Genomic DNA, 13,838 nt, shown 5'->3' with positions numbered 1-13,838 from the left:
GCTGGTGTGTCAGACTGAGGTAGCTGAGGCAGCTCAGGAATACATAAGGAAAGAAGCATTTGGAAAAAGCATGAACATTAGGATAGTAAAAAGGTGGGTTATTGCCGTCTTGGTGTATCACCCTCAGCTTCTGGCAGTATCTGAAAATCTGGACTTCTATTTTGAGTAGAACTCCAGAAATTAAGGGCTCATTTTGAGATCACATCTAGCAGTATTAATTTTTTGAGGTGGAGGGCAAGAGTGCACCTTTCACTAGTAGCTTCACACTGAATAGACTTAAGCTCATCATGAACTGCACCTCCAATTCTGCACTGACTTTAGCCATCAACATGAATATATTTTCTTTGTTTATTCTGATTTAGTATGTTTATGTTTATTTCAGAAGTGTTTTTTGTAGAAATATTTTGAGCAAAAATTTCATTCTGCATACATTGCTTTTCTCCCTACATTTTTTTTTCTCTTATTTCACCATGTATACCTGCATACTGATAACATTCTTTTTTCTTTCTTTCTCTTCCCTTTGTATGGAAAGGAACTACAGAAGACAGAGGTATGTGATAAAAGTAATAGAATGTATCTTAGAAAGCTCTGAAAATAGCTTTTCTTCTCTCTTGCTTGTTTATTTACATGCTATAAAAAAAACATAGTGATGAATTATCATATTTTAAAGAATAATTGAAAATGGTATTTATTCTATAAATGCTTTGCTTGGAATCCTGATTTCACTGGACTCCAGCAAAAATAATATTTCCTTCTGAGATAGCGTATTTTATTTAGGAAAACAGGAGAATATTTCCAATAAGAGAGACTGAAAATCTGCTATTAGAGATTAAAGTGTTCTTGGGAGGCTGAGAGCTGAATTAATATTAACATGATGTTCAGGAGCCTTTTGAGACAAATTCATTCCTGGAATTTCTTTGCAGTTAAAAATACAATGCAGTTAAATTGCTGTGTGAATGAAGAGCCTATTCTTTCCCACCATCCTGCTCGATTGGTTTGAAGCAAAAGTCTTCAGCACAGGGCTAAGCTTTCACCATTTCAAGCTTATGGCCAAAAACCAAGCAGTTCCTAGTGAGTTGGGTTTGGCTCCTGGAAGACCACTTCCCTTTGATCAGTCATCTGCCTGGCAGATGGGTCTTCTGGGAAGGAGTTAGCTCCTTCCTCTCCCAGTCCCTCACAGATAAGAGGGTTTCTCGAATTCCCCTGTTTTCTGCCTGTATCACCGCCTCCTGGTCAAGCTGCTGCTTTGTTTGTTGCCACTACTTGTGCTTGTTCTCCATTTCTACAGCCTCTGTAGTGCTTTCTCTGCCAGGCTCAAAACACTTGCAAAAAGCAGAAAAGCACTGCCAAGCGCTGGTTGTGTACTACAAGGTCATATAGGTGGCAGGAACAGTAACAGGAAAAGGCAAATAATTGAAGTCAAGCATTACGGGGAGGTTGGTGGGTAGGAAATGTCACTCGGCACAAGGAAGCCAGAATTTCAGGGTTTGGTGCTGCTTAGTGGAACTCGGTGTACCTCTAAGTGCAGACTAACATGCCCATCGAGTTACTCTACTGTGGATGTTTCAGTGTTGGCTGAGGACAGAGCAGCCAAACCCTTGAATTATGGAAAAAGACCACCCCATGCATGTTCACATTCAAATATTAGAGAATCTAACTTTTTCAAATCCCCTCATCTTCCAGAAATCAGTATTTGGATGGAGAGCTGTGAGTATGCAGTCAGTGGGAATGGGCAGAGTTGGGGGCGGTTGGACTAGATGATCTCCAGGGGTCCCTTCCAACCCCATATCATTCTGTGAAACCAGCATAAGCTATGGATTTTAAAGGTGATGGAGGGCTCCATCATTTTAAAGGTGATGAGATATTTAGTAACTGAATCTCCTTCATGCAGAAAATGAAGTTCTCTAGGCTGACTTCTAAATAGAGTATTTTTGCCTATGTACAAGGAGTGCTCTCTGAATGCAAAAATCAGACGTCCACCAGACTTGTCCAGTGTCCTTTTTAAAAAAAAAATAAAAAAAATAATTTTATGATTATTCCTTAAATAAAGATGAAAACAAGCCATTGAGGTATTTTTGAGCATTACATAAGGAATGATACTTGGTAGTACCAAGCAAGTGAAATGAGTAAACAAAGTAAAAAAAAAAAGAGCTGAGTAGCAAGGATTCTGTCAGCTGGCATAGTGTGGCTTAAAGGACACAGCTACACGGGAGAAGTTACTTCTGACAGAGTAGCAAGAGGGCAGTTTGCTGGAGGAACCTTGGGGAGCAGAGCTGCCCATGCTGAGTCAACTCTGATCACCCCTATGTAACGGCCCAGGGATGGGAAAAGAACTGAGGCTGGAAAGGTGTTAGAAGAAATGCTGTGGAAGTACTGTGTTACACTAATGATTTATGTGCCTTATAATTATATATTTTTAAATACTTTAGAAGCATTAAAAATTCAGATATGGAAAGAAGAGAGCCCAGTTCAGGTCTGTAGTTGGACACAATCTGAATGTGAATCAACCTTCTGATAAACGCGCATCTTAATAGGGGCAGACTGGAGCAAAATGGCCTTGGAAAGTGCAAGACTGAATAGATAATTAAGTTGCTGGTATTACGATATAGCCAACTTTCAAAGTAGCTACTTGTACTAGGGAGGATTTTTCAGCTTCCTGGAACCGTATCTGGAATATTTGCATGGCAGTTTTTCTGCTGGCAATGAACTCACCGTCTGCAAAAAAAGCTGCATAACTTGATTAGGACTTTCTAATGCATAGATAGTTTTATGCACAATAACCAAGCTTCTGGTATTGGAAAAGGATAAACTGTTGTCAGACACGTGTGGCATTATTTTTGTCTGTCTTGGCAGATTGAGTCTGCTGTGGTAACCTGGAGTAGCTGAGAACCTCTGACACTGGTGTTAGTTCCCCTGCACAAGAAAACAGTTATGAAAACTGGAGGTTTTTCTCTTCGTGAGGTTTAAACAACTGAACAGGTTGCTGTTCTTGAATCCAATTATGATCACAAAAGTTAACTATAAAGCATCTACCTCAGAAGGAAAAAAGAATTCACTTTTCCTTAACTCCTTTTGATGCAGGCATGCATTCAGCTCCGGCTGCAGTACTTCTGCTGCCCCTGAGGATGGCTTTCACAGCCAGTGTGAGGAGCCGTTTGAAATGTCTGAACTTGGTTATCCGATGTCTCAAGAACCACAAACTTTGAAAATTGGGTCGGAGTTTATCAGTGGAATGTTCCTTGTTTTCTTACCAAAACCACGTAACCCACTTTTCTGCATCTATCAGAAGCGTGGGGGAGTTTTCTCTCAGATGGTTGAATTATTTATTAATAGGCTTATTGTGTGTGGTTAACAGGATTCCTCAAGAATCGCTCTCCTTGCTTCTTCCTTTTAAACTGATACTTGTGCATGTTTGTGTGCGTGCTGGTGCCTGTCATGTTTTCTGACTGTATGATGTTTATTATACTTTAGACAAATACCCCAGGGAGATTATGTAAAAAAGCCTGGAGAGGCCGACTCTTTTTATAGCGACATGCCTCCTGGAGTCAGCACAAACTCTGCATCTAGTTCTAAGAAGAGGTCTGCTTTTCTGTCGCATTTTCAGATTTCTACCTGTTCCATCACCCATTATTCCATTAGTCAGAACATTTCATTGTTTTGCAGCAGGTTTGATTCTTTCTTCTTTCTTTGTGGAATGTTTGAAACAGCATCCTTTGTGCTCTGATTACTGATTTTTCTCACATGCCCTAAGCTGCTAATTATTACAATTAGGCTAGAGTAAACAAGTTTCCCATGGTAAACCAATTTTTGGTTAATCAAATTTTCATCATCTCCCTGCTTGAGAATTGTTTTCAAGTAGACTATAATAATAATTGCTGGCTCAAAAAAAAATTGAATCAAAGAACCACAGTTTTTAAAATCATGGTCATGTAATCAAAGAAAAGGAACACTGTCTTGTTTCAATAATAGTTATAAACATAAACTGTTCAATATAAATGTTGTTTTTATATCATTGTCAGTATTGTTAATTCACTGAGTTGACCTGGAGTTCTGGGTAATATTCTTGTTGTCTCACATTAAAGATGATGGTGCTTGCATTTTTTGCCACTTACTAGACTAATATACTAAGTGTTATCTTAGAAAATAATTCTACAAAGACTTTCTGTAGTTTTGTTCTTGCTATTATGAGTAACCAAGGAGGGCATTATATTTTGCCCTTGATCTGCTTTCACTAATTCTGTTATTGTTCTAGTTAGTTTAAAAACCCAACAACATTTCAAAATGGAAAATTTATTGAAAAGCATTGAGAGTCATTTGTAATTCCTACGGTCAAAAGGTCGTGGTTCTCACCATCCCTCTGGAGTTAGAGATCCTTTAACTATGAAAATCTCCAGCTAACACTTAAAAACAATTTATGAGAAGCACTATGTCATAGGAGGGATATACAATCCTGAACTGCTTCATAATTCTCAATTCTTGGCTCACTGGGCAGTCTGTAACTGTGCAGTTGATGAAGCCAATTTCTTTGTCGTTATTTCAATGAAAGTAAATGTATGGAAGGGATACATGTGCAGTGACATTTACTGTTTGGGTATAGCAGCTTGATCCCATGTGCAACTTCATTCAGTCTGTTCTAGTGAATATGTTATTAAGAAAACTGTAGTACCGTATAATTAATTGATTTCTAATTTTTAAATTCAGTTTTTTAGATTTGTGAGTGGATAAATTATTTTTTTCAGGGAGCAAGCATTAATCTTTAATGATACACTGTTTGTGTTGGAGACTCTTTTCTCATTTGGATGAAATTTTTAAAAAAGTCTTGGGGAAGCAAGTTTTCATAGCTTGTGTAAGCAGGTTCAAATGCCAGTTAAGAAAAAAAAGTTTGTTTTTAAATTAATATAATTTAATGTGTTTCTTCTTTCATTCAGTATCTATGTTTCTCTTCATACTTCATTTCTTTCACGTGTCTCTGTTTAATATTTGTTCCAATAAGCTAATGGCTAAGGTCTGTCTGTACTAGAGAGTTTTGTTGTTCCCTACCACCAGTTGAGGTATGTTGTGCCACTGTAACGTCTGGAAACGTAAGCCTGACAAATACTCCATTTCAGTGCCCAAAGTGCTATTCCCTACCTTTCAAGCTGGTTTTGATTTGCTTTGTGTGCAGATATGGATGACATCTCTTGGGAGACATTAGATTGACTGCGCCATTAGCTGCCTCTCCTTCTCCACCCTGGAAAGCACTATTGAAGTGTTGGTATTAGGATGTTCAAGGATTAAGAGATGGCTTTATGATAACTCTTGCTGTTATGAAACAGCAAGCATCAAACCCAGTATATAGCAAGACCCTCCTGAACCTGAAAATAGACCATTAGGAGGAGAAAATTGTTTAAAAATCTGTTAATGGATGTGTTGGTTCTCAGACATTCCATGCTGTAACTAAGTTTGAATTAATGAAATGCTGGACTTCGTTCAGTGTGGCTGTGTTAGCTGGGTCTTCTGGAAACTGAAGAGCATCTGTGAGATGCCTGCCCTCCAAGGAAAGGAGAGACTGAAAAATGCAAGAGTATTCAGACTTAAAAATGACATAAATAGATCCTTTGAGCAAAACTTCTTTGTAATAAATAATCCATCTATTCTGACCAGTTTTCAACTTCCTCTTGTTTTTGTTTCTTTTGGTAAGAATTGGTAGATCTCATGGCAAGCAGCTGAGCAGCAGCTGTAGTTCAACAGGAGGGAGCCTGTTGCAAAACCCCACGTGTTGGATGGTGCCACACACCTCTGACTCTTAGAGGGAATACAAGAATTAAAACAACTGGTTTGCACTAAGCATCAAGATGTAGAGACTGGTTTTGGCTTTGAGTTTGGCATTAAAATTATATACTGTAGTGACTAGCTGACAAAATAAAAATTCAAAATTAGCAAAAGTAAGACAGAGTTACCCCTCTGCTGGAACTACCAGCTGTGGGTGGGAGGATATTCACTGCAGACTCCTGGGCCCCTGAGACTTGTCACAGTGGGCAGAGGGAAGCAGTCCTGGCTTTACTGCAACAGCATGAGGAGGGAGTGGGCAGCCTGCAGGTGGGATGTGAGGAAAAAATCACCTTGAGATGAACACAGTTGGAAAAACATCTTCCAGCTAAGAACTGGGGCAGAGCTGGAAATCTGTTGTGTGCTGGTGTTGGTGGTTTCCACAGTAGACCATGGGAGAAAGCAGTTGCTGAAGCCTGGCTCTTGGGCGTGGACACACCAAACCACTGCAGGGACATCTGGCAAAGTGTAATGGCAGGGTTTAACCAGAAATCCTGGGTGCTCTGCTAGTGCAGACAGACCTTAGGCTGCGTTATGTCACTGGCCTCAGGCATGTGGCGCTCTGAACCGCTGAACTAACATTGATATGAGACAATACTCTTAACAATAACTGCATCTGAGCCCTCCTATTCCAGGTCAAATGGCTTATCTCATTCCTGGAGTGAAAGGATCCCAGACACAAAACATATTTCAGACATTTGTGAAAATGGGAGGCCTAGGAGTAATTCTTGGCAAGGTAAGTGTAAACCTCTGTGCTGTTCACAGTGGAAACCAGCCTTTGGGCCATTGCTACTCTGCTGGAAGTTTGGTTGATCTTAGGACCGCAGCATGATGCCTTAAATTGTGCTAAAAGTTATTAACCTGGAATTGGGATTTAGAAGCACTCTGCACAAGTAGCTTTTTTGCACAATACTTTGGCACATAGAAATGACATTTAATTTCTTCTATTCCTCCAGTGAGAGCTAACATGAAAAAGGGAAAGAAGTCTATTCGCTCATGCCAGCCTCTGTGATTTTATCAGGCAGTACTTAGTGTTTTTCTCGAAGTGTAGTGATTTTCTCAAATGAAAGCTGAAATTAAGGAGTTTTTTGCCCTGCACAGTTGCAGCAAAAAGTAGAGAAAGTTCACCTAAGTGTCAAGTTTACCTGGTCTGAGGTAAATCAAGAGGGACTGACCTGTGACTTTTAAATGGTTAAAGTTAATGAGGTAATGACTCTTTTGCTGGGGGGATGCAAAAAGAATATACAGTTTGGCATGGGGCACAGGCGAATTTCAAGTTGTTTTACTGTCTGTCTTTATCCTTTGATTTCTTTCAGGTAATATAGGAGGAAACAGAAAGAAAGTCAGAGGCAAAAGATTTAGGCCACGGTCTAATTCAACTGAGTAAGTCTGAAGTTATAAAAGCAAAGCCAAGAAGTACAGTTTTCATATTTGTGTTTTGTAGATGGAGATTAAGAGTACTGAAAAGTAGACAGCTGCATTTTTGTTCTGTGGCCCATTCTCATTGCTGACTGATAATCTGGTAAATGATTTGGCTAATGTATTTCAACCTCTTTTTATGTATTCTTTAAAAATTAACTATCAATTTTCTTTTTTATGTAGGCTTCCTCACAGTGGTTCCCATAGCAATTCCCAATGATGGTGGCAGCCTGCACCATCACTGCAGGCTTTTGTCTACAGTAAACTGCCATTGCTGAGTGTATCCTGGTTCAATACTGAATTTCTGATAACTCCTTTCCTACCCTTGTCTTCACCTTGGGTTGGGCCATTACAGAGTTAGAGATTTGTATCCTTGTGTACCTGTCTGGAGGTTTTAGGAGCGGTATCTGTCTGCTTTGAGAGTACCCTGAAGTTTATTGTTGTAAGCCTGAAAGAGCCAGTCTTGAGTAAGCCCTGCAGTAAATGGGTAATGAGAGTCCTTAGCAAGAAATTGGTCCCCAGAGCTTTTCAGTGAGACTTAGAGTTGCTTTCTCTATTGATTTGTTGGTTACATACTCTGAAGAGCCCATGTGTGCAGTGCTCCCATAGGGAAACAGCCTTTCTTATGTACTTAGGCCTGCTGGTTCAGGCTCCTTTCATGAATGAATGGTGAATGGCTGGAAACATAATCTCTGGGCTTGTCAAGCGCTGGCCTGCTCTTACAGCTCTTACACCACACAGGAACGACCCCTTCTTTGACCATAGTGGCGATGACAGTGCCCTTTTCCCTGTGTCTTTAGTACTAACTTTGCACCTGTGTGGGCAAATGGGCTTGATACCAACCCTGCCGGAAAGTAATGATGCTAACTCCTCTCTGGGCCCTGTTTTCTTTGGTTTGGGGATTTTGAGTTTGTTCTGAAACTTTTCTTCCACCTGCAGTGCACTGTCTTGAGGTGAGTAGGCTCAGAGAGGTTCATAGACCAGACCCTCTGTTACAAGTTACACAAACAATAGTTTGATGCACATTGCAATTACAGCATTGCATGGTCAAAACGCAACATCGAACCAGAAATTTTAGCCCCAGATCACCTGCAGGAGTTTATCAGTCAAGTGCTCCTGGGCTCTTGGTCTTCGTGCTGATAAACTCTTACTGGAACATTATTCTGCTTGTTTTCTTTTCTCTGTGCATGACACAGTTTGATAAAAGCAAAATTAGTCTGACCAAACTGCCAAGGATACAAATGAGATTGCACATTCTTCTTTAGAAAGTTGTCCTGTGCTTTTCTTGACTTTCCAATTGTATTTCTGAAACAAAATTTGTTAAAAAAAGAAAAAAACCCTTAAATTAATGAAACTGTTATTTTCTCATTCAGCAGAGGTGTACACTGGGGCAGAATTGGTCCATAAAGAATGAAACCAGATCAGCTCTTTTTAGAGTCAATGTAACTGCATGGCAAGAGTATTGTTTTCAGTAAAAGCAAAAAAAACCAACCCCAATGGGTGTATTTTTTCCTCTGTGCTGCTTAGCTGGTATAGTGTACATTGACTCTGAGAATGTTGGAGCACCAAATAAGTGGGTAGATAGAGGGAGTGTGAGTTGGACGACTTTTTCCCTGTAAAGTTTTTTTCTCTTTTAAAGGTGCTCCTGAACTTCCACCTAATTCTCTACTTTCCTTCTTGCTGCTTGTTCTGGTCTCTCAACCCAGCAGCAGCCCTGGTGCTAGAGGGAGGAGACTTGTCCTTCCCAAGGGCCGTGCAGCAGCCTGTTAGGGATGAAGCACAGCGTGTGCATTCCTGGAGAGACCTGAACAGGAAAATGCTCTTTCTCCTGATAGAGTCTATCCTGGGTTGCACAGGACCGCATGGCTCGTCTGAGTCTCCTTAGCAAGCCTGTCACCCTTTGGAGAGAAACCTCCCACTGAATGATCCAGGTGCTGTGCCAGTGTGGTCAGGAACAGAGGGAATTGCCGAGGGCCCACAGTGGCTCTGGTTAGAGAGAGAAATTCCTTTGCAAGCAGAGAAAATTGACTGAGAATGATCTAACTGTGGCCAGCATTTACTCATTTGAAAAAGCAAAGAGCAATACCAGCTGCTTTGAGGATGCCTCAGAATTCACAGAGGCTTTTCCCAGAGAAGTTTACCTTCTTACCTTCTCTGGGAGAACCAGAAGAATATTGAAATCTGTTCTGAAATGATGGACAGCTTTTGGAAAGTCCACCTCTGTGGCTACTGAGAGTCTGATGAAATATACTTGTTGAGACAGAAGAAAAGGGATAACACTATCGGTCTCCTGTCAGTAGTAGAGACAGTGTAGTTAACCGCTGGAAAACTGGGTTCATTTGTGTTATACCTTGTGCAGAATTCAGGGGTTTTTTTAAGCCGATACGTACTACAGAAGTATTTGACATACGCACGAGTCATAACTGCACGTATTATGCACAAGTTGTTTTTTTTCATACGGCCAAGCACCAGGTAGACACTCGTGCCATTAATCGTTTAAGCAAAATTTCTTAAACGCTGAGCGAGGTTTGGGTTCTGCAGCCCTCACGAGCAGCACTGGCAGGAGGGGTGCAAGCATACTGGTTCCTGAAAAATATACTCATGCTCACGCCTTTGTGCCACCCCTTGTACCTAACAGATACATGAAGAAGGCTTTGGCTAAAGCTGTAGCTCTATGGAGACTGCTAAAGCTCATTTGGGACGTTTTTAATTCTTTCTAGATGATTTAAAACAAAATTTGTGTTCCTTACTAAAAGCAGATGATTCAGCTCACACAGGAGGAATGCCAACGGGCCGAATGTTTCTACAGCTTTTTCACAAGCAGGGTTGATGAAATGGCCTGATGAAACAAGTTTTCTATTAAAACCAGTTAGAGTTATCCAGGAATAATAGTGAGAGTTTCCTGAATAAACTGACAGTTTAGGTGGGAGCTTGTGTTAAAACAGGTCCCGGGGAACACGCGTTTTGCCAAACAGCAATTCTGACCTTTTTAATTTGCACTGCTTTTCCTATAAGCATTTGTCTTCCTTGTTATAACTGATACGAACATCTTTGGCTTAGACTTTCTATTATATATTGTCTTTTTGCAGCAGGGTAACCCATGCATCTGAGCCTGGGCTTTCTCTCGCCCACCAAATCCCGGCCCAAGGCATAAGCCCAGGGGGTTCTGACCACCCCCAAACAGGGAGTCGGGATCACAGGTCAGTCTCACCTGCTCCTGCCTTCTGGGCTGTCGTTCTATCCCGTGAAAGTCCCTTCCCTCAGTATACGATAGTTTCACTGCGGCAAAACATCGTGACTGCTTGGAGGTGCTCCTGCTGATGCAGCGCTAGCTAACCTTCCTCTTCGCCAGCCTGAGGAGTATGAGTACTCTTGAGCCCAGGTCTTTTGCCTTCTTGCATGTTGCGCTACAAGCCAAATTGAGCAGTTGGTCTAGTTATAGGCTTACCTATAAGGACACCTGTGTTTTAAAGCGGAATTTCTCACTCAGCGAAAATGTGGATTCTGGCCATCACTAATAAACGTGTGGCCAGGAAGATCAACCTGAGAGCTTTCCAATGGTATCACGTAGTGGTCTGCAGTAGCTCCAGTTTAACCTTTCTGCAACAGATGAATTGAGGTGGTGAACGATGGTCACAACCAGACCCAGGAAACCCTGCAACGTGGTTGTGCAACAATTGCATGCTTTGATACCACCTTACACTTTGTTTTCTAATACAGGAAGCCCAATTGGGAGTGTTTCATGGTTACCAAAAGACCCTTTCAAATGAAAAAAAAGCAAGTCAAAAGTACTGCAGCAAGTACAAGAAAATGTGTACTTGCACCTACAGTTAAAGCTAAAGGAGAAGTTCATTAGTTCCTGGTGATGCTGGTCTCAGCCTGTTGCTTCACTTGCAGTTCATCTGTTGCTGCGCTACCACTTTTGACGTTTTTTTTCTCTAAGAGCCCAAGCTGGAAAGCATAAAGCACTCCTGATCCTTGATAAATAAGCGAACTGAGGAAGCTACTTAGAAGCACTTGTGGCTGAGGGCGAGTACTTTCTGAGAGCTGTGGCTGTGCTTGCGCAGGGTGGGGAGGAGAAGTTCCAGAGCAAAAAAGGAGCAAAAGAAGTTGAAAAAGTGCTGCTGCTTTTCTTGCCAACGTGGTTTCAAATATGGTGGCAGATGAACAACATGCTCTGGCCTAAACTTTACTCATCTGAGAAATCCCTTGTGAGGCCTGTTCCCACGTGTAAGGTCACTGGAGTCACTCTCATAACCACGGGTGGCAAGAACTGGCCCAGAAGTATCAAAAGTAACGCAAAGAGGAATTTTCTTTCCCTTTTTCCTTGGTTACAGTTTGTTTCCTATTTCAGAGTGTGCTAGTCTCTATTATATAACGTGGTGACCACAAATAATCATTAAACTGTTGCTATTCTTATACAACAAGAACAAACTTTAAAGTGGACCAGGCAGATTCCTGTTTCTACATTGCCTTTTTTCTTAACATGACAGAGGGGGAGGAATTCGCTGTTATTGGGGGCTAAGAGAAGCTAGATATAAAAAAAATAATTGCTTTTTCCCTGGTAATATTACTGTCAGATAATTAAACACTGTCTTTATTTCATCGTTTTCATGTAACTCGTATTAATACGCAGCTCAGACGTTTTTCCTAAAAAATGTGGGTTTGGTATCAAAATTACTTCTGTGAAATGTGAGATAACTCCGCAGCCCACCTCCATTAAAGCTTCTTGTGGTCCTACCAGATTAAATGATCATTGAAAAATCAAAGGGTTATTTGTACATAAGTGTAAAAATTGCCACTGTAGCGGCAAAAACAATTCAAGCCTTTTTACACACTGAGGCCAAAATTCATTCCTGTAGAAAGGGCCAAGCCCAAGTTTCTGCGCTCATTAAACTATTACCATGCAATTTATTCTAGATGGGTGCAAACGTGTGTCTTCAACAAGCAAACTGCAGAATTGGAACCAAAATGCCCCTTCATCCTTATTCTGAGAATGAGAGGAGTTTCAACCATGAGCTTAATGCTGGCCCTCTGCACAGGAGTGAATTTTACCTTTAAGACATTAAATGAATAATGTATCCTGATCAGTCAAACATGAGTCTTCTTGTAGGTCAGATTTCCTCATGCAGTTGTACACATTGCCTAGTCCTCACCCAACATTCATACTGATTTATTTGCCATATTCACTTGCATTTTGGGGATGAAGACATCCTTGCTAAGCTTGTGCTGTGTGTTCTCAGATTTTCTATTCTTGTTCTTCTGCTTTCTCTGTTCCTTCCATTGCTTTCTGCAGGTATTTAAACCCATGGTTCAAAAGAGAATATAATGTAGCTAAGTGGGTAGAAGATGTGAATAAAAACACTGAAGGACCATACTTTAGGTATTTTGTAAATTAATTCTCTATCATTTTTAAGAGCTCTTCCAGCTTTTACCAATATCTTGGGACTCCTATTGATTGTATAAATCAATACAAGTTACTGTAGGTGCACAGGGCCCCTCTTCTTTTGCTGCATTTTGATGTGTGTTTTTGGCTTCATGTGCAATTTACAATTCTTTTTCTGAATGTTTCAATGAAGCCATTGAAAAGTGTGTGTGTAGTGCATGCGTTCCCACCATCATCTATAGCTTGTAGTAGCTTTCTCATCATTTTATGCCAAGTAGTGTTTTATGGGCATGAGACATACTTATCACTAATAAAGTAGTATTAACTTAAATAGAATGTAATTTACTGAAGCAAGTGGTTTCATAACACACTGACTCTACCCACTGTCTTATATAGTGCATACTAAAATATAAATGAAAAAAGGATAAAAAGTAGTGGTATGTTACCCTCAGCATACAATGAAATAATTAATAAATTGTAATTGGAAAATTAAATGTACGAGAATATACTCTGTGCTCTATTTATCAAGCCATTAATGAATCTGATACAAGTGAGTGTAGGGTTCCACCAAAAATACTGTTTTTGAGAAGGGAAAGTGTGGGGTTTTTGATCCATTCAAAGTTAAAGAGAAGCATGCATGAGTCCGACCTCCCTGTTTGTTGTGCATGAATCAGGAGACTGAGAACATTTCAATAGACTCCCAAAAGACACAGTCCTACAGCTGAGACAGAAGTTTGCATCAGCTGAAAAAATCAGCTAGCATAGGAGAGAATGGAAGACAATTTATGAGAAATAATATAAAGCATGAGAGAAATTGATGAAGCTGTAAGTTGACGTATCAGAAATGAAGCTGAAACAAGAATTATAGAAACACAAAGAAAAAGAATGCGAAGTAAAATCTGTAGCCAAAACAGTGCAGGAGGGTAAGGAGGAGTAAATAGAATCTTACCAATAACTTAGCTACGTTATTAGATGTGGTAATAGTGCAAATGGGCAGAAACATTCACTAAATATGTCCAGAGTGTATTTGGGGAAAAAAACCATTGATGGAATTGTATTACAAGATGCTAATGAAACACTTCTATTCCAATAGAAGCACTGGCAGATATTAAATAGCAGAGTGGTAATTTAGTCATTTTTAGACTTAAAAATGTCCCAAAGTCTTAAAAGAGCATAAAATTGCCACTTTTTCAAACAGTTTGTGTTTGCTTTCAAAAACTCTTAA

The 13,838-nt window shown here is 40.2% G+C and overlaps 1 protein-coding gene across 1 annotated transcript in view; it reads left to right on the top strand.

Moving 5' to 3' along the window:
• ADAM22 (ADAM metallopeptidase domain 22) overlaps positions 1-13,838 on the top strand; it is a 143,629-nt gene that overhangs the window by 121,438 nt on the left and 8,353 nt on the right. Inside the window, exons 26-31 of the mRNA XM_074157524.1 lie at positions 533-550; positions 3,472-3,666; positions 6,444-6,544; positions 7,125-7,191; positions 10,317-10,427; positions 12,524-12,610. Coding sequence (XP_074013625.1) covers positions 533-550; positions 3,472-3,666; positions 6,444-6,544; positions 7,125-7,191; positions 10,317-10,427; positions 12,524-12,610 — 579 coding nt within the window. The remainder of the gene's footprint in view (positions 1-532; positions 551-3,471; positions 3,667-6,443; positions 6,545-7,124; positions 7,192-10,316; positions 10,428-12,523; positions 12,611-13,838) is intronic.

The sequence above is a fragment of the Numenius arquata genome, chromosome 12 (genome assembly GCF_964106895.1).
Source record: "Numenius arquata chromosome 12, bNumArq3.hap1.1, whole genome shotgun sequence".
In the NCBI taxonomy this organism is placed as follows: domain Eukaryota; kingdom Metazoa; phylum Chordata; class Aves; order Charadriiformes; family Scolopacidae; genus Numenius; species Numenius arquata.
This window is presented reverse-complemented; position numbering and strand designations above follow the sequence as displayed.